General features: G+C 34.3%; 1 protein-coding gene across 9 annotated transcripts in view; it reads right to left on the bottom strand.

Moving 5' to 3' along the window:
* WDFY3 (WD repeat and FYVE domain containing 3) overlaps positions 1 to 21,421 on the bottom strand; it is a 273,474-nt gene that overhangs the window by 140,603 nt on the left and 111,450 nt on the right. For 6 of the 9 annotated variants that reach the window (XM_059922695.1, XM_059922700.1, XM_059922696.1 and 3 more), the window contains exons 5-10: positions 15,946 to 15,999; positions 12,161 to 12,270; positions 8,409 to 8,570; positions 4,336 to 4,528; positions 2,821 to 3,007; positions 924 to 1,090 (exon numbers count right to left, since the gene is read on the bottom strand). In XM_059922695.1, the coding sequence (XP_059778678.1) occupies positions 924 to 1,090; positions 2,821 to 3,007; positions 4,336 to 4,528; positions 8,409 to 8,570; positions 12,161 to 12,270; positions 15,946 to 15,999 (873 nt within the window). The remainder of the gene's footprint in view (positions 1 to 923; positions 1,091 to 2,820; positions 3,008 to 4,335; positions 4,529 to 8,408; positions 8,571 to 12,160; positions 12,271 to 15,945; positions 16,000 to 21,421) is intronic. The other 3 variants (XM_059922699.1, XM_059922702.1, XM_059922703.1) reach the window with 1 other exon arrangement.

The raw sequence follows: 21,421 nt of genomic DNA, 5'->3' as shown, positions 1-21,421 counted from the left end.
GGGTACATCTTATGGAAGTTAGTTTGACAACTTCAATCTAAGTTGTGACTTTTCAATATAATTTTCTCCAGTAAATTAAATTTAGGATATTCTAGTATATCTATTTATTCTCACTGACTTAAAAATTTATAACTGCTAGCTTCTATGTCATAAAATACATAGATAACGTACTGTGAAATTTAAATAACCAGACATTCTGATATTTTTTGGCTAGTTAAATTTTACATGCAAATATCATAATTGTATTGAATACTTAGTATGTAACAATAATGTGAAAGGAACTATTAGAGGCCTGTGGGCTCAGATTCTTTCAGATGGTTATTATGCATTTAAAAAATGAAAATAAACAATAAAACTAGCTTGCACTCTTACATAATTGTTATTAATTATACAATAAATTTTCTTAGTAAAAGATCACTAGATGAAGAACCAAAGTTAGGAAATCTGAACTATAAAATTTATTCTCTGACCCAAAAATATGTAATGTAACTTCTCTGTACGTAGGTTTGCTTAAATAAAATATAAGCATGTACCCCTGTGTTTTCTATATACCTCTTATATAGAGACAGGTATAGAGATCAGAGTGTGAATCAAGTTCCATCCACATAAACTGGAAATGTGTGGAGTGTCAACATTCGACAGAGGCATATTTGGATTATTAAACTGTTTGAATATTAAAATGAAATACTAAAATATAAATCTTACTGCTTTTTAAAATATTTTCATATTATTTTCAAGTATTTGATCTGCTAAAGACTGTCACTCAAGAAATTACACCATAGAAAGCACCAACTTTAATGAAAAACAGCATATTACCTTTCTATAAATAACATAAATAAAGAGCAATCAAAATCTGACTAATTCATTCTTCCTCTATTTCTCTGAGTGGCTCAGAATGGGGGCAAAAAAAAAAAAAGACTCACCTTTGCCTGCAGGCTGAGGTACTGCAAATCCAGGCAATAAAAAAGGTGCCCCTGTGGTAATACCAGCTGGTTTTAGTTCACTGACACCATATGTTGTTAGGGAAGTTATCAGATTAACCAGATCTTTCAAGGCATCTTTGGATTCTGCCTCTTTTGCTTGTTCCAATCTAGGAAAAGTATGATTTAGCAAATATGTTTTCTCTTGTGTTGTATTTTCAAATTTAATACAGAAAGAAAATTTCAATTTTATATGCAATACATAAATGTATAGAGTACTACAAGAAGTTTCTTCTTACATTTTTTTCCTATATGACAACATACTATTTTTATAAATCTACAAATTTTATTATAAGATACGATGGTGCATTTGAAAGAAATTATACCAATAGTCAGGACACCTGATAAATGCTGATTTTGCCACTAACAGTATTATTTTAGGTAGATCACTAATCTTTGGTATAGAAAGTCTCTATAATATAAAAGGATTAGATTAAATATCGCTTAAGTTCCTTAAGGCTCTAAGGTTATAAAAGTTTCACTGTTTATAACCAAAAACCTTATCAATCATTTCTTTCCTAAGATATTTTCTCTGTTAATTTTTTTTTTTAACATCTTTACTGGAGTATAATTGCTTTTCTCTGTTAATTTTAAAAAGTGAATTCCTTGGGAAGATTTGTAAGACTTTATCTGTATTTCATTAATTAATTCAAATACTCGCATTACAGTACATTTAAATAAACTTCTGAGAGTCTCTAACAATTTCTGAAAACAGTCTTAATTCCTTTAAAGTTGTCTTTTTTTAATGTGAAAAGTTTTGTTTTAATAATATTTTCATACCATACACAGAATGTTGTAACCTGTTTTTTTTCACTAACTAGTGTTATGCACATGCCTCTCCGTGTTAGTATAAACTCGCAATAGATATGCTTTTAATGGCTATGGAGAGCCAACCGTAGATTTGGGGAGTGGAGGGTGGGACAGCTAGTAGATACCAGAATTCAGGAGCACTAACATGCATAAAACTTTGTGTGCCTTAGAATTATATCTTTAGGGTCAATAAACATAAGTGAAATTATTTTGTCAAAGAGTGTCAACATTTTTAAGGCTCTTGAATTCTCAAAGGACTGCATCAATTAGTAATGTGAATTAGTTATTTCATAAACTTTCATATGTCCTCGTTTGGAAATTAGGATATATATGCAAGATTATATTCTTGGGGGTTGCCTAGTATTAAGTAATGGCAATGAGGTCAAACTGGTGTTAGAAATAAAAAGTTTAGAAAATAGTGCTGGTTTACAGTAGATCAAATAATTTAAAAATAATTAATGGCCCAGGAACAAGTAGCAAGACAGGAGTATCTTCTTCCTAATAAACTTGTAACCAGCCATTTTCCCAGTATATACATGGAACATTTGGGATGAAAAAGGAGGCTAGTGAAACATTTTTAGACTGACATTTGTTTTATATATACATTTGTAATGTCTCATTCAGTCTACAACATTATTCTTATTATTAACTACATTAATAATAACACTGGAGGTACTGATAAGGAAAATCAAAAATATAATTAAGCAAGAAGAATTTATACTTCAGGAAGATGTTAATTAGTTCAAACTCTTCTCCCTCAGCTACTAAAGATGAGCAGATTTCTTCTTCACATCTAACCATTGACTCCATGTTTGCAGCCTACATTTTCCAAATTAACTGTAAATTCATTCTTTGAACTCTCTTGACAGAACAGGAATAAAAAGAAGTGATTAAAGCTAAGAGGATAAAGTATACATTAAAAAAGTGATTGGTTGATTTCTTCTTCCCTATAACCCCAAACTACATTGTTTCCTTCGATGAAAAGACTGAGTAGAAATTTAAAATATATTCTTAAATTATGGGGTTTTACCTAAGCAAGAGGTCACAAAGGAAACTGTATCCTTGCCATATCCGAAAATCATCCAAAAGAGTTTGGGAAACATCACTGGAATCTTTGAGGAAACAAGAAAGCCCAGCAAACATTTCAACAATTTCTAGGGGAGACAGGTCATCTGATTGCTGCATATTCTGAACACACGTAGATAAACATTCTTTTTCTGTAAAAATAAAGAATTGAATAAGTATATATATGTATAATTTGTCAACTGCTTAAGAAAATTTCCTTCATTCTTAACTGGTGTTTAATGAAACATTAAATTTTAGCGTATCTATAAAATATTGTAAGACAAATGTTACACATTCTAAAAGCAAATGTAAGATTCAAATTGATTGAGGAAGCTCTGCCTCTAAGTAGTAAACAAAGGGTAATACAGGAAATGTTAAAAATTAGTTGACATTTATTACAGTTTCTGCATCATATTTAGATGTTTTACTATTCAACAAAATGACTGCCTGCTGCCATATGATATTTTTGATCTTTATCAATATAGTAAAAAGTAGAAAAAATAAAAAAACTATCTTCTAAGTTTAAGAAGAAAAATCTACTAATTAGTTAAAAGTTCTAATTAGAGTGAATATAGACTACTGACATACAGAAATACTTAAGGAAATAAAATTTTAAAAATTATGTTTGTAGTATATATTTACTAGTTTAAAACACAGTTATACCCCATAATGACTTTTGGGATTGGAGGTGTTTCAAAGAAGACATTCCCTCTCTTACCTTTAATGAAATTTATTTGTCTTAAGAAACCCAGTGTCACGTAACAAAAACTAACAAGACTTAACATAAGAACGGAGGTAAGAAACACTGAATGACTCACTGACCTCAGGTAAGTGAATAGTTGTACTAAAAATTATTTTGAAAGATTCTTCAGTTTATGTGTATCTATATCTGTATCTATATATATATAGATATATATACACACATCTATATATATATATATATATACGTAAATGGACTATTTGAGACGCTACAACTGTCTCCTATTTCTCCTAATTAGACATTTTAAGGGATAGCTGACATATTTATATATGAGTTAAAACAGAATGGACAATTTCTCCTCAGTGCTGATAAACAATCTACCTAATTTTATTTATGCTGCATTGGACAGATTGTCTACTTATGAAATATCTTCAGAAAGACTTTAACTATAGCTTCTCAAAAACACTCTTTCTATTCAGCAAAAAAGGAGGGAAGAATAGGTTATGACATAGAACTTACATTATATTACAATTGATCATTTACATAACAAAGCAGTTATTTTAACTCTTGTAGATATCCATCATTTGGAACATGAGAATTTCTTACACCTGAAATGCCTCACAAACAAAAAATAAATTTTTTTCTCCTGGCAAACATACTTTTAATTTAAAATAGAATCTTTGGAGAACTGAGAGATAAAAACAAATTTCCCATCATATGAGGAGAGAAAAGTGGAGGAAATTCAAAGCACCTAAAATGAATACATTATGAGATATTCACCGTGAATATACTTCACCACATTGACACTGAGACCATGACGGGATATGGTCATAAGGACTTCCCCGGCACTCTTCCTCCAAGGCAGGTTATAGGGAGGGCACCAAGAGGTTATTGCACTGAATAAAAGCTGGAGGTCGTCTTTTTGAGCCAGCTCCTCGGCCGGAGAAACAAAACTGCAGAGTTTCACTAAGATCTAAAGAACAAACAAAATATGTACATAAATAAATGAATGGTTGGGGAAAGGGAGGAGCTAGAAAAGGACTAGATCTGATTATTAAAAACTCTGAAAGTTCAGGGTTAGTCCTGAGCGATATCATTAAAGCCACAATGATGAGTGTTCTAACTTAGGCAACATTAAAAAAGACACCCACAATTTAGAAGTGTGTTATGGTTAAGACAGTTAATCACCTCTACTTTTATCAGCTTATTTTTTTTTTTTAAATGTTCTATGTTTACCATCCTCTCTTTACCGTGGTATTTTTTTTTTTTTTTTTTGCATTGTTGCACCCTACCATGAAACGGAATAAATCAAAGGTTAACTTTCAAGATCAGCATTCTAGTTTTCTATTGATAATTTGGTTCCTTAATTCTTAGTTTGTCATAGGTGAAATGTAATTTTCTTCTCTAAAAGGAACAGTTTTACGGAGACAAGAAAGTAAAAATAGGTTTTTAAAAGTAAAAGTATTCTCAAATTGTTCCAACTTCTATACAAGTAGAAGGGGATATTAGAACTAAAAAATCATTTTAATTCAGAAGTATCAGTTATGTCTAGTTGCCAAAAATCTTCTAAAGCATGATTCAACACTTCTTAAACCCTGGAATAAGAACTTATTCCTTACCTATGGTTTGCAAAATACACACTGCACAAGTGTTTACAGCCCTAAGGGCCTGCTACTTGGGGAATGCAGCTATGGTTTCTGCCCTCAATGGACCTTTTACTTCTAATCTCGATTTGGTGTCAGAAAAAGTTAATTTTTCTTCTCTGTGCTAAATTTTCTCATCTAAATATTTTTTAAACTTTATAAAATAAATAAAATAAAATTGGAGTATTTTAATATTTGTGGGGAAACTACTAAACAGAAAAATGTATTTGAAGTATCATGTTTTTTCCGAGAAAGCTAGATCTTCCTTTTCCTATTTCCTTCAATGCAAAATTTTACTTAAATACAAGAATTTCTAATTCATAGCTGCCAAATATCAGGGAAAAAAATTAAGAATTCAGAGAAACAAAATATTTATAAAATCTGTAAGTACAGGCAATCCCCCCCACCAAAAAAATGTCTGGAGACATTGTTGGATACCGAATTTCCATTCATACATGTAACATGTGTATCTTTTTCCGTATCTGTTAAATGCAACAAAAAAGATATATGAAAAAAAGATAATCAATTGCAGCAAAAAAAGAAAAAAAAAGCTCAGAAGAGTGTATTGTTGATTATACTTTTTGTTGGTTTTCACACTACCCTTATGTGATTAGAGGGACAGATGTCATTTCTCTAATCTATAACATAAAAACAAACCTGAAAATAAAATACTTTTTTCCAAATCAAATCTTTGTTCTCAAAAATAAGCTGGATTTAATTCCTTGATGTTGACTCTTAAGATAACTAGTTCTTAATCTTCAAAGGCAAAAGGATTCTTAAAATAATCTAGTATAATCCTTTCATTTTACAGAAGAGAAAACTGAAGAGTCTACTCATTCCTCTTCGGCCCCTACACTAACCACTTCTATTTGTAGGGACTCTGTTATAAAGTTCAGCCAACTGTGGCAGAGCAGTAATTGGCCACATCAATGCAAATGCAAAAAAAAAAGCCTACATGAAGCAGTACCAACTGCTAAGGTCCCAGGAAACCATCTGTCACAAAATATAAACATAGGGATTTCATCTATCATAAACACTATGTGTTCTGAAAACATTTAATAAGTTGTGTCCATTGTTTTTCTAGACAAAATGATGAAAACAATGTCCAGCCTTCAATGAGGAAGTAAAAAAGGTAAGTGATGCACTAAAGGAGTACTGGACTAGGTGGCGGGAGAGCTGCGCTCTAATCACTGCCACGCACCTGCTGTGGATCGGTTTCCATAACTGTGAATGAAGCGTTTCCTTTACATTTTCTTTTGAGTTCCTTTTGGCCTTTAACATTCAATGATTCCAATATGCTAAAATGAATCCCACATTTAGTTCAAAGTCAGCACCCAGTGTTTTCAGATATAGAAAAAATTAAGTTTTAGGAAAAAAATCTCTGCTACTTATTTAGTGTTAAATATACAAAATTCAGCTTCCTCATGTTGTGTCTAAGCGAGATGATGCATGCTCACTAAACACTGTGGTCCTCATTTCATGATGTACGTAAGTCTAATCACCATGCTGCACACCTTCAACTTCAACAGTGCTGTAAGGCAATTACAGCTCAATAAAAGTGGAAGAAAAAAAAAATTCAGCTGCCATTTATTGCCTAAGGTATTAATTAGTTCTACAGAAGGGCTTTATTGAAATAGGGCTCTAGTCTGATTAGCAAAGACTAACCCACTCCATTCATCAGTGTCTTAAAATAGCTTTAATTCCTATGTGATTTACTCTTTTATTTATTCCCACTGCTCTTCTCATCCAATCTAATTGAGGGATTAGATAAACCTCAGGTCTAATCCCGTTTCTGCCATTCACTCACATCATCATTTTTGAGGAAAACAGAAGCTCTGAAGTCATGGATTGTCTTGTAAATTAACACGAGATAAGGGATGCTAAACACCAGCACAAAAGTATCTAATAAATCAAGTGTTCAATAAATGTTTTTTTGAATTAGCATTTTATTGATAATCTTGTCTTTTCCTTTCTAAACTGTCTGGGTCTCCCTCTTCCCGATCTTCATTGCTAGACCTCAACAAAGCCTGGAGCATTCCTGGAGCAACGACCCCAGTTACACCAGGTGTCATCAACATGGGTCCCCAACTCTACCGCACCTACTGCAGATCCACTGTCCTCTCTGTTCTCTCTTCCTACTCTCACAGGTTATGGCGCTGGTGGTGGCAACAGCAGGAATCACAATTATTTATTAAAAAATAAATATTTTTATTTCATGTCTACTATGTCTGAAGCAGAGAACCATAGCTCTGGTTATTATTCATTTAATCTTTCCCAAAATCCTTGGCATCTTATTTCAGAAAATGGGACTCAAACAGGTGTTGGTTTTTTAAATTGAGGCATAAAAACACATAACAAAATTTAACCATCTTAAATCATTTGCAAATATAGAGTACAGTAGTGTTAACTACATGCACATTGTTGTGCAACACATCTCTAGAACATTTTCCTCTTGCAAAGCTGAATCTCTGTAACACTGAACAACAACTTTCTTTTCCCCACCTCCCAGCCCCTGGCAACCAACACTCTACTTTTAAAAGTTTGACCACTTTACTTATAAATGGAACCATGCAGTACCTATCGTCTTGTGTCAAACATGTATTTTTACATGGACAGATTATATTCTAAATGTTTGTAGTTTGCTTGTTTTGAAAATTTTCTCCCAAGAAAGGATATCAAAATGATGACAATATTTCCCGGCCAGCTAACAAAGGTATACTTAATCTGCTAATGCTATTAAAAGAAGAGTGGCAACGGTGGGAAAGAAGGGCTTTATAGGCAGGGAGGAGAGGAGATGGCAGCAGCCACTAAAAATAAACTGTCTTTTCTAAGCTAAATATTTATAGGCTAAGGACTTCCTATATACAGACAGCAACAAAACAGAATCTCTTGACATTAGAAGAAATATTATGCAAAACTTAATTATATTGTCAATAAAAGTTTTCCTTGCTTAGTTCATTTTAGAGATGTTTTTGCTACATCAAAGGTAACCTCTGTTCAGAGAAACAAACTTGTTAATCCCTCATCCGAATATTCTTCAAAAGAAATGTGCAGATTCCAGAAATGTGACAGATGAGATAAAGTGAACTTATAATAAACAGTATGAAATACTATAGAAAATTGAATAGGCAGGACATCTATTTAAGGAGTGTACCTGTTACACTTTAGATAGACTGGTACAGATGGCCAGGCAAATAGCACCTTCCATACCTGTACAAAAACTTTCTGGAGTAGTCCACGACGTTCTGCTAGAGGTAGCTCATTCTGCGCACCTCCAACTGCCTCAGGCACATGTGGAAGGTCAAAAAACAGATATAAACATTTAACCAGGGTGGAAGGCACTGACATCGTTGTCATGCAGTCCACGGTTTTCTGGAAAACAAACCGGTAAATAAGTGAATAGACAGATAGACAGATAGACATAACTGTACTTGGTACAGCTAAGTAAGCTCAAATTTTAAGCCAGAAAATTATATATCAAAATAACTTTTTAAATGTCTGAAAAAAAATTAAAATGACTCCATGCTGACAAATACATATTTCCTATTTGGACAAATTTGCTGTAAACAAATATTGAGAAGTTTGTTATTTAGTAAGGTATGTATTAGGTTGACTATTAAGAGGCAGCATGTTTCAAAGAACATAAACTTTAGGATTTAGAAAAGATTTTAACCATGAACTTATTAGGCAAACTAATTTTGTTACACCTCACCTTTCTCTCCTATAAAATGGATATAATAGTACATATAGCTTAGGGTTAATATGAGGGTTATATAACAAATGCAAGGATACACTGAGTACTAAACTATATGTTAGTAGTTGCTTTACTATCACTTTTATTTTTATTGTAGATTCTTAGGGTTGGAAGGGCACTTGAAGGATATAGCCATCACTGACACAAAAAAATTTCTACATTATTTTCAAAGATTACTAAAGGAAGAAATTTTAGACATTCTTATGGTGAACATTTCAGCACTGTTAAGAAATATGCTATAATAATTATAAAAATCTTTCCATGGTACAGTTTGGAATAGAAAGTTTTTCCATGCTGGCGATCAACAGGTTAGCATAATCCGTTGATCTGTTTATTAATTTTGACATTAAACATTTCCTGAATGCCTAGGGTATGTCAGTCAGTGTGTTGGGAGCTTGGCATGCAATGATGAAGGATTCCTGCCCTTCAGAAGACTGCAGTCTAGAGCAGAGGCAGGTTTGTTAATAACTATGATTTAATCTCTTGTGTGTAACAATGGCAGTACATTCAGGCTAATATAAAAGGGAATGATCACCGCTGCCAGGAGTAGAATGGCAAAGTGTAGGAATTAAAACAACAGGGGAAAGATCACCTGGAAGATACACAGGAGCTCAGGCCATATGGTACAGAATGTTTCAGGAACCTGAGTCCAAAACTGCTGACTCCTGAAAAGCCACAATAATAATGTCTAATCTGTAATGAGTGTTTATTATATAACAGGCATAAAGCTAAGCACTTTAAATACATGCTCTCACCTATTTCTCAAGTCATCCCTACAAGGTAGATTTTATTACTATACGCTCCTTACTGTACAAAGGGAGCAATTGAGGCTCATCACTCATATACCCTGTCTGGGGTTAGAGAGCGGGTTAAGTGCCCCACCAGTTTATACATGCTCAATGACCTATGCGTGTGGTCTCCCATTTTAGTTTTACTTTCATTTTGCTGGGACTGGAGACCCAATGAAGTGTTATAAAGGAGTCATAGAATCAGATTTTAGAAAATTAGCTGGTGACAGTATAGACCACAGACTAAAGAGCAGGAAGGCGAGAGCAATTAGGAAACTAGTACAGAAAACAGTAAGAGCGGCCGGGCCTGAACTAATGCAGTAGCCGGGAGACGGGGAGGAGAGAGCGCCTAAGCAACAATCCTTTCCAAGATCTGGCCCCTTTCTACATATCCACTATCATTTCCCTCCTCTAATACTCAAAAGCTCTCTGCAGTTCTCATCTACCATTTATTGTTTCTAGACACCCCATGTCTCCATCTGACTCTCAATTTAAATGTCTGTTCATGTCTGAAACTTTAATTCCTTATCTTTCTTCCTACCCTCACCTACAAAATTTACAACTCCATTTCTATTTTCATAGTACTACATATAGCCCATTATTGCATTTTATGGTATTATCTTCATCCACTTCGTCTCTGTCATCTACATGTTGATTCAGGACCATGTTTTTGTCATATCTATCTCACTGCTGCCAACAGAAGATAGCATGCAAACAAGAAAGTCAGCTCAAAACATAACACTGAGTTTTCTTTTTAAAATGTCTTTTTCCAGTTAGATTATTACTAGCTGTCCCTTCATATTAAGAAAAATGATATGATTTTTCATTTTCATCTTATAACGGATAGATTAAAAGTACAAATGGGTATCCAAACTGGTAATCGGCAACATTTGTAATTTTTTTAAGTGATTCTTTTCTCCTGATTCTTTTCTTATGCTTTTAAATTGGTCTATCCATTTGTGCACATTTAAGTTAATACACATTTACTGATTTTCTACCATGTTCTAGGTGTTATGGTATGGCACAGTCTATGCTCACAAGAGAGAAAGAAAAATAGTGCATCTACAGAAAATATGAATAAAACTTAGAAATATTCCAATTAAACACTATTATTTTATGTATTGTTCTAAGCCAAACCAAACTTTGGTACAGTAACGTAGAGGCATTTATAGCTACCATCGATAGCAAGTAGAATTGGTATTTTGATAGTCACTTGATATGGCCACAGATACATGAAAACAATGGTCTACTTTAGGACTATCTGAAGGTTACTTAGTACTCAGGGTGAATAAACATCTCCATTTGCCCAGGACTGAGGGGTTTCCTGGGATGTGGGCCTTCTATGCCAAAACTCAGATAGTCCCAGGTAAATCAGGACAAGTTGGTTTTATTCGTTTTCTGATTTAAAAAACAAAACATAACACAATATTGTAAATCAACTATACTCCAATATAAAATAAAAATTTTAAATAAAATAAAATAATAAAATAAATAAAAAACAAAACAAAACAAAAACCCAGCAAATGAAAAAGGAAACAGGCCATTCCAAAGAAAAAAAATTCAAGTACTGCTTACTTTAGGCTAGTAACTGGTTTCAGGATATGGTTACTAAGAAATGCATTGTTTCTCCTGTGGCCTGTGACGGTAGTATGATTGGTGTCACATTTACTTTTGTAAATTCCATGAGGTATTTGAAAGCCCATAGTAATTTAGACAATAGTCATTCTCAAGATTGGTGTGGACTTTGAAGGTAATTATACTCTGGATTTTAGAAGGCTGAATAAACTTCCTTCATCCCCAAAACATCACAGGTCACAAATCGGGTATTCAAACAGCATAAATGACTACTTGTCATATGTATCATGACAGATGCTTAAAGCTGATTTAAAGGGAAAAAAAGCAATCTCCAGAAAAAATCAAGTAGGAAGGAAATATGTATTATCCTGAAAATGACAATATTTCCTTATTTTGCATAAAAGTTAGAAAAATGTTAAAGTATTTTCCATGTCACTTATTCCTTATTAGCTAAGTGACCTTAGATGAATCTTAGATGACTCTTCCAAGTCAAAGTTTCCCTAACATGGGTTACAGAAATGCAGTTCCTGGGCTACTTCCCTCCAGCCACAGGTAGCCCATCTTTTTGCCCAGTGTGCTGTACAAATGGTACCATGCTCTATGTGTGCTATGATGTGACAAAGATGGAAAACACTGTTCTAATTTAAGCATTTCCTCATGTGTAAAATGGAAACATTAATAACCTCCTTATAGAGATGTTGTGAGAAGCACGAAATAATGTGTAAGAAGAATTAGAAGAATACACAGATTATCATAAAATCTTATTTGGATAGGATGATAAATTTAATTTCACAAAATCCCAAGAGGATAAAAAGATGTTTCAAATATGAAAACCAAGAACTTACCTGACCAGAGGATGCTAACAAATTAATTGTTGTCAGAAGCATCCAACCTCTACTGGCTTCTTCACTCTGATTGATTTCCAAGAACTGGACTATGGCCCGACTTGCAGCCTCTATAAAACCAAAGGAAAGTCATTAGGTGGAGAGAAATCACATACAAAATATGTTAAAGAGAGCAATGTTTTAATGGTATATGTAGATGTCATCATATCAATACAGAAATGTAAAAGTCAACCTATATATTTTAGGAAAAGGTACGTCACAAACTAGTCAAAAAGAGTCATGGAATAGGGGAAATTTGAGTTAAACCTGCCTGGAAAACAAGTCTCTCTAGAAACTGTGAGGGAGGGATGGAAACAGAGAGATTAGGCACACTGTATTAAAACAAAAGTGTGGCTAGAGGAATGATCAAGAGGAACAACTGTAATAACATAGGGTTCACATTCTAGAAGAGCATATGTTGAGAATTAAAGTCTAATATCAATAGTAGTGACAGAAAATGCCTACTTACGAAGGAAGGTAAGCTAAGGGCTGTCTGTATTTGACTCTTTGGGCAAGAGGGAGCAAATGTAGTTTCTTGAGCAAAGTAGATGATGAAAGGATTATTTTAAGACTATTAATTTAGAGTGATGTGTATGACAAACTGCAAGGGCAAAGAGATTGATGGGGGAAACAAATTAGGAGGTTGGCTCAGTGATACACACAAGGGGTGACCTGAACAGCTGACATTAGGAAGAGATAAACAGTGAGGGAGTCATTCATAGAACTCTAGTGTTGGAAGAATCTTTGAAAGTCAACTTAGTTGATTATGTTTTTAAGGATAAGGGAAAATGGATAAATCCTTAACCATGCATTTAATTTTATCAGCACAGAGGTTCATCAATTTTTACATTGTAATAGGAGATGAATTAAAGTCAGAAAATAAGTCCAATCTGTTCACTGTAAACCAACATGTTAAGTTACTAACGTATACTTAACACATGTCATAAAGACACAGTATGTAGAATAGAATTTAGATTATTTTAGAGGTATTCTTCCCTTTAAGACATTTAAGACAATCAAGATAAAAGTGTTTTATTTAATAATTGAATAATACAAAACTTACATATGATACTGTGCTGGGCATATTTCATCTTCATATACTTCCATTTGAAAGAACATGTTAAAGGAAAATTTTTTAAGATAGCTTATTTTTACTAAGTCTTAACTGTACAACAAGCACTGTTTTAAGTGCTTGCAGATTCAACTCATTTAATCTTTATGTAGAACCCTGTAAGTTATTTTCTATTCTTAGACCCCTTATTATAATATAAATTGAGAAATGGAGAGGATAAGTAATTTGCCTAGAGTCAGGGACAGAACTTATATTCAAATCCAGGCTGCTTAGCCTGTAAAAGATAAAGATAGTGATAAAAAAATTTTACTGGAAAAGAGAAGTCAACAGAACCCTGGCTTACTTCTGGTATTCAGTATCTGGTAAATGTTGAAATTACTGTATTCATGCTCACTAATTTATAGTCTCTTGCCCCTCTCTAGAAAATAAACACCATGGGAGCAGACTTTGTCAGCCTTGTTCAGAGCTGATCCCCAGTATGGAGCACATCACTGGCACTAACTGGGCACTCAATAAACACTTGTTAAATGAGTGAATAAATCAACCCAGGGAGATCAAAGAAGGACACACTGAATTCAACTTCTCAAGAACATCAGTAGGTTTGCATTTATTATGGGTAACAGAGATTCCTGAAAGTTTTGAAAGGGGAGTAATACAAAGAAAGCAATGTTCAAGGCTGATTAAATAGAGAAAGAAGAAAACAAATAAAAGAATACCATTGAGAAACCATCTTTAGCAATCACGGTTTAAGATCATTGGTAAAAACTAACCTGCAAATTTTTCCTGCAAGCCTACAATGGACCCCAGCCATTTGCTATATAACATGAGCAGTCTTTCCTTGATAGGAATTAAATGCTCACGTAAGGAAAACAGCTCCTTACCAGTTGGCTAAAACTCTTAATCAAAGGCTGACATGCTATGCTTTCATTTCCTAGGCTTCTTCGTAACCAGGCAACTTTGGTTTTAAATTGTGCATTTCCAATTTCGTAACTCAACATCTTAAAAAAAAAATACCTGCAGTCTTCAAATTGCTTATTTTACAATTAAACCAATGTAATAAACTTCTATTTCATTAAAAAAAGAAACACTGATTGGTAAATCAACTGATCAATACCACCTATGTCTCTCACAGAGGGAAAAAAATATTTTGAAGAACTAAACCTACTTTAAAAGATAAACAAATTTATCTCCCTGATACAGAATCTAGAAACCTACAGATGAGACACATTTTGAGTGACTCCGGATTCCACCCATAGTACTTAACACTATTAACATTAAAAGAAGTTTGGACAAATATGTTTTTTCACTGCTATTCAACAAGTTGCCAATTACGAACAATGAATGCCAATGGTTATTTTGAGAACCAAAACACCAAAAATGTACTCTTGGTTTGAAACAGTTCCATATATCTATCTGATCAATGGCATTTACAAAACTGTGCGGTTTCTTTCGTTTTGGTTGACAATGAACATTAAGATATTCCTCAAGATAAGAAAAGACAATGTATTTTCAAAAATGTCCTATTTGTTATTAAACATTACAACAGTTCAGTAGATTGCTGAGCTGATTAAATGAGATAATACGTATGAAAATAAACCTTGAAAAGGATCAAGACAGTATAATTATTCATGGTGTCCCTTTAACAATTTTACCAACTTTATAATAACAACTGCTCTTTTTGAGAAGAAGATAGAGACTTCAGTTACATCAGCAATAATGTATAATTACGTTATCTGGCTTTGAATTACAGGTGCATACAAAGAGGTCTTGACAATAGTTGTGGCTGAATTGGAAACTCTCATGGATAAAATAGACTATCTTTACATAACAAACATTCAGAAGAACTATTTTACTTTCACCTACTAATTTCAGTAGGTTGCCATGCAAAACAACTTGATGGGATCTCCGAGTTTTCATTTTAAATAAATCAAGAAGCTCATTGTAAAAGTATGTAACATTTAGTGCTATCTTTAAAAAATTATGTAGACAACGTAGTAAACCTCCATAAACCACAGAATTTCTTAAAACTTTGAAAAATACTCCTAGTCAAAAAATATTGCATTATGATCTTTTATTTTCACTAATTTTTAACAAATACAAATTTAAACACTGATTTAACTTAAGATTATAAGATTATAATGAAAAGAACATATTAATATCAGCCCATCTTGAGAGTTGCCAATCATTTTGATTTAAGCTTTAGCTTTCATGCTGCATTTCAGTACACATAGTTAGGCCAAAAAAATACAGAAATGAAGTTAGTAGAGCTCATTATTAGATTAAGTAAGAATAGAATGTAGACAGTTTTAAAGGAAATGTTAAGTTCCCAGTCTACACTGAGAGAGTATAAGTAAATTCAATTAGACTGCATTCAGAACAACCAGAACGCAAAACGTGTTAATAATAAGTGTAATACAATAATTTTTCCTTTTGCAAAGTCTATTTAAAGCATAGTCATTTTCAAACTTATGCTTCAGGATGATAATGTGAGACACATCAATAGTACTATTACACTTTTTTCATTAATGAAGAAACCAAGCCCTAAACGCCCATTCCCATCCCTCCCTTCCAAAAAAAACCACTTCCACATTAGTGAGAAAAATAGTATTAGGACTCACAGCTTCCATGCTTCTTTCAATTTGATAATACATTCACACCTTGGGAATGAAATTACCTGAAGGTGTTGTGGCTTTGAAATCCTTGGAGGACAGCGGGGCACACTGTTTTTCTGTTTAAAAAAAAAGGCTGGGTTGTCTAATTGGGGATTCACTACATTATACTAATCCCACCACAAGATGCTGCACCAGATGCCAACTGTGGTCAGCATCATTTGGCTTCTCTATCACTGCGCCGCTGCCCAGTGGGGATTACAGCACTGGGCTTAACAGTGGCACCTAGCATGCAGCAAAGTCATTAACAATAAACTGAAGATACTATTTTTACACAGGTGGGAATTTTCTCTTTCAATGATGTAAAATCGACCATGTGACTGACCTTAGAATTAAGCAGACTGCATGGCTGAACTTAACAAAAAACGAGAAGAGATAGGGAAAAGTCTTAAGCCGTGTCCTGTACACAATATGGCTACAAAATTATATATTTTTTCAAATTAGTTGAAAGTCACTACATATTTTTAACAAAACCACAGGGAGGCTATAAACCAAGAGAATTAAGAGAGACAGAGAGAAGAGGAGTACTGTATTACAAATCAGCCCATGTACCCACTTTGCACGCTGACCTACCTAAAATTTTCCATTTTTACTAACTTCTGATGGATAGATTTAAACAACAGAATTGCCAATAAGCACGGTTCCTACTGAGATATCTACAATGAATGTTAGAAGTGATGTGGTAAAAAGACTTGATATGTGAATGGTGATTAGGTAACAAACAAAATAACAAGTATTTCACACCAAATTCAGAGGAGTCCTGGAAAAATAATCTTTCTCTGATGCACAACAGATAGAGCCAATTTTCAAAAGAATAATAGAGGACTCATTCCACCTGCTTCTTTTGGAGAAAAATTATGTGCATGTAAATCATAACAAAAATTACTTTCAATGATAACTTCCTATAAAATAAAAGGTTATGTGAGGTATTGAAAGCAGCCAAACTCATAGAAGCAGAAAGTGGAATGGTGGTTGCCAAAGGCTGAGAGGAGGAAGAAATGGAAAGCTGCTGATAAATGTGTATAAAGTTACAGTTGTGTAATATGAAAAAGTTCTAGAGATCTGCTGTACAACATTGTACTTACAATTTACTGTACTGTACATGTAAAAGTTTTTTAAGAGGGCAGATCTCATGTTAGTGTTTCTACCACAACAGAAATCAACTGATCAATCAGAAAACCAGAATGGGATATGCAAGAAGAAAGATGATTCAGGATGTACCTAGATGCTCAAAATCTAGAATTCTTTACTAGAAAAATCAAAATATCAAAAAATCTCCATGAAAGTACTTTTGATAACAGCACTGATCAAAAGAAACTTCCAATGTTCAAAACTAAAAATGAAAGAAGAGAACAAGGATTCCAGAAGCCAGAGTTCTTCAAGGCTGACAGACGAGATGCTCCAAAACTACGCTTTTCTCTCTTAAACATCAGTAAGCTGGCTTTTCTAACACTCTTCTAACTCTTAAAGCATAATGGGGTGGGGGGGAGCACAGAAAAATCCTATGTCAAAATCAGTAAAAATTTTTTGAGCACCTAATCTGTAACAAGCATTCTTTTAGGTGATACAGGGGTGAACACAAGAAACAATAACATTAAATAAGTAAATAAACAGGATACTTTCAGATGACAACAAACCTCTAAAGGAAGTATTTAAGGTGACTGAATAAATACTCACTGGTGTGGAGATAGAGGATAAAAGATCAATTTGAGATAGGGTGATTTGGAAAGGTTTCTCTTGTGGAGGTAAAACTTACACAAAATTGAATTGAATCTCACTGGATTCTGAAGTTAACCAATTTTAAAAGTTTAAAACTAAAACTTACATGGAATTACAAGATATGAAAAAATATATCTTAAAATACCTGGCAAACAGTATGTCACCAATGGAGGAGGGAAGGGCACAAGGGGCTCTAACTATGTTTGCAACTTCCTGTGAGTCCAAAATTATTTCAAAATAGAAAGTTTAAAAAAAAAATAACTTATGTAACTATTACTGTAATTAACAATGAGACATCTCCATTTAAGATACTCTTCATTATTTCCCTATGGATATAAAACTGTAAAGAGATTTAGGAAAACAAATCTCCTATGTAGAAAAATGTTTTTCTACAAACATGCAGATTAGGTATTCATAAAGACAGCAACAGCGAACAGAGTATAAATAAGCTTTGGAATTTTTTTTTTCTAATCTAGGGATGTCACTCAAAAAAGAAAATGCAATGACAGGAGTCAACACGTGACAAAGAAATTTCCCTTCATACTACCTATTTAAAATAGCTAAAAAGGCATAAAACACAGAAATCTTATATTTAAGACAAACTTTTCACTTGTATAGGAACAACTGAAATCAATAAAGATAAAAAAAGGATGCAATCCCATTCTGGTGGAGAAGGGAAAAGACAGGACGTTTACCTTAAACTATCTTAACCACCTCTCACCAGACTTGCTTCAAGGACTACAAATATAATTAAAACAGCCTCACTTTAAAATCCATACATCAATCCATATAATGTACAGCTTCTGATTAAGAGATTTTGCCCTCAATCTAAAAATACTTTAATGGCTGTTGCTCCAAAGACTCCATAATGGGGCCCCCGTTAAAGATGGAAGGTTGAGCACATGCATTTATCTCTTCTCTGTCCTGAAACCTCACTGCTATAAACTGAATTGTGTCCCCCCAGAATTCATATTTGAAGTCTTCGTTCCTAATGTGATGGTATTTGGAGATGGAGCCTTTGGGAGGTAACTGGGTTTAGATGAGGTCATGAGGGTGTGGCCCTCATGATGGGATTAAGGCCCTTATAAGAAGAGACACCAGAGAGCTCTCTCTCCTGGAGGTGAGGCCACATTGAGAAGGTGCCATCTACAAGCCAGGAAGAGAGAGCTCACCAGAAACCAATCATGCTGGCACCATGCTCCTAGACTTTCAGCCTCTAGAATCGTGAAGAAAAATTCCTGTTTTATACTGGTCTATGGTATTTTGTTATGGCAGTCCAAGCAGACTAATACACCCACTAAAATTGTTGTTTAAGGATTTTTTTAAAAAGCATAAACCCATAAGAACAAAGAAAATAGGAAAGGTGAAAACAACAACGTTTTGGATACTAAAACAGCAGAGAAATTAGTGGGAACTGATTTAGCAGACTCTAGAAAAGTCTTAACTTAAAGCAAGTACAAGGAAAATACAAAAGCAGCTAACTACAACACAACCTCCAAGAGGCTCAGGAATTGGTGGCACTAAGTACCTTTAGAAGCAGAAGTAAATGTGGGACTGTACACAGGACTGGTGAAGTCTGTGTAAGAGCAGCTAGACCCCCAGATCCCCACTACTATGTGGGTACTAGACTAGCGATTTATTCACTAAAAAGAAAAACAGAGGATGTTTGGATTGGGGTGGAGGGGGGACAATGACATTACACCAGGCACAGTTGTGGGCTCATCATGAAGATAAAATAGAAGCTTATGTATTGATACTAAATGTTGAGGGTCCTCAGACACTGGCTTCTAAAATGTTCAGAGTCAGGCATATACTGTCTAAGTAAAGACTGGACATTCTTCTCTGGGGACTCTGTCTAGCTCAAGGGAAAGATGGTCAACAGAATGGCTCAACAAAATGACCCTAGGCTGAGGCCCAGGCAAGCTCCAGCCACAATTACAAAGCTACCCAGCAACTTTCCAAGATTCCATTCTTATACAGCAGTAGAGGGCCAAGGATGAGACACGTGAGTACATTCTCTAATATAAAAGACAGAGACAAAAATAAAGTAACAAAAAAGACTATCTGAAAGAAACAGACTGTGGAGGAAGATAAAAATCTGAAAAGAAATTTAAAAAAAAGAAAAGAAAAGAAAAAGAAACCTCAGAGAGCTAAGAGAAGCCATGAAAGGAAAACAAAAGACATCAATAAAAAAGAAAAAAAAATCTCTTAGAAATTAAAAGTATCATGTCACAAATGGGGAAAAAAAAAAAAAACCCACGGAAGGAACAGATGGTAAAACCGAAAAGCTCTCCTAGCAAAGAGAGTAAAAAAGCAAAGATAGAAAATAAGAGAGGAAAGATAAGAGAATGAGAGGGACAGTCTTAGGGGTACACGTGATAAGAAAGAGAAAACAGAGGGGAGGATATTATTATATAAACAATTCACAAACCTTTCTCAAAATTAAAGGATATGAATTTCCAGACTAAACAGGTCCAGTGAGTACTCAGCATAATGTATAAAAATAGGTCCACTCCAAGGCATGTTATCATGAAATTTTAGAAGAGGAGGGCCAACAAGAGGATTCTAAATGCTTTTATAAAACACACACACACACACACACACACACACAGTACAGGCCACAGAGAAAGAATGGAGAATTTAGGTAGCTTCAGATTTCTCACTAGGAGTACAGGAATCTAAAATATGATGGAGAAATGATTTTTAAATTCTGAGATAAAATGATTTCCAATCTAGAACCTTACATCCACTGAAAGGAGGATAAATGTAATGCGAGCTGAGAGATTTTCCAAAATAACCCTGAGAGTTCAACCTAGGCTGCCTGGAGAAGGACCCACTGACCATGTTCCCAGAGGTGCTGTACCCAAGCTCAATTTTCTATGACACTCGTAGCTTCCACTCCCTGTGGGAGGGCCTGTAGCTTCCCCTGGGCCCCCAAGTCTCCTGGAACTAAACAGCTGGCATTCTCAAACAACTCCTAGAAACATTCAATAAGAACTCAGATTCAGTACTCAAACAGCTTAGATCACAAACGGTGTTTCTTCACCATTAAGACTGCATTCATGCTCTGGCGGGGGGGAGGGGGGGAATATCCCAAGCACACTTTTGTGAGATAACGAGGGTGATGGATCTGTGCCTTCTTTTCTCTTGTTGAAGCCTGGTTCTACAAGTTCCCCTTTCTGCAATAAAGCCACCCTGTACAATGTGATAAAGTTTGTTCTAAGCCCCGGTACCTGAAAGCTTGTCACCTTCCTTGGTTAAGGGGAAGGAACTCATTTTACATAGCAAGAGTCAAAGGAATTTTCACTCACAGATTTCTAAAAACAAAAACAAAATCCAAAAACCAAAATAATAACTGCCCTGCATCCTTTTTCAGGAGGCTGCTGGAAAAGATATTTTACCAAAAATGAGGAAGTTAATTTGAGAAAAAAGATGACGTGAGATTCTGGAAACAGAGGCTCTATCCCAAAGAAGTGGAAAGACATCCCAGGATGAAGTGAGTGAAGATGAAAAAGTGACAGCTGTCCAGCTGGCCTAGAGAGCAACTACTACAGATTAAAGCAGACCAGAAGGTTCTGGAAGAGCTATTTGCAAGAAGATGAAACTGACAGAATATCTGATGTCTTCAATGATATTGGGGGGAAATTCAGAAAAACAGAGGAGTAGGGGAAGAATGCATAATGAAAACGTAGAAAACTAGTTTTTTTAAAAAAAGGCAATTGTTAACTCTGATAGATGTGGAGAAGTTTTCAAGAAAGGAAG

The sequence above is a fragment of the Balaenoptera ricei genome, chromosome 5 (genome assembly GCF_028023285.1).
Source record: "Balaenoptera ricei isolate mBalRic1 chromosome 5, mBalRic1.hap2, whole genome shotgun sequence".
Lineage (NCBI taxonomy): Eukaryota > Metazoa > Chordata > Mammalia > Artiodactyla > Balaenopteridae > Balaenoptera > Balaenoptera ricei.
This window is presented reverse-complemented; position numbering and strand designations above follow the sequence as displayed.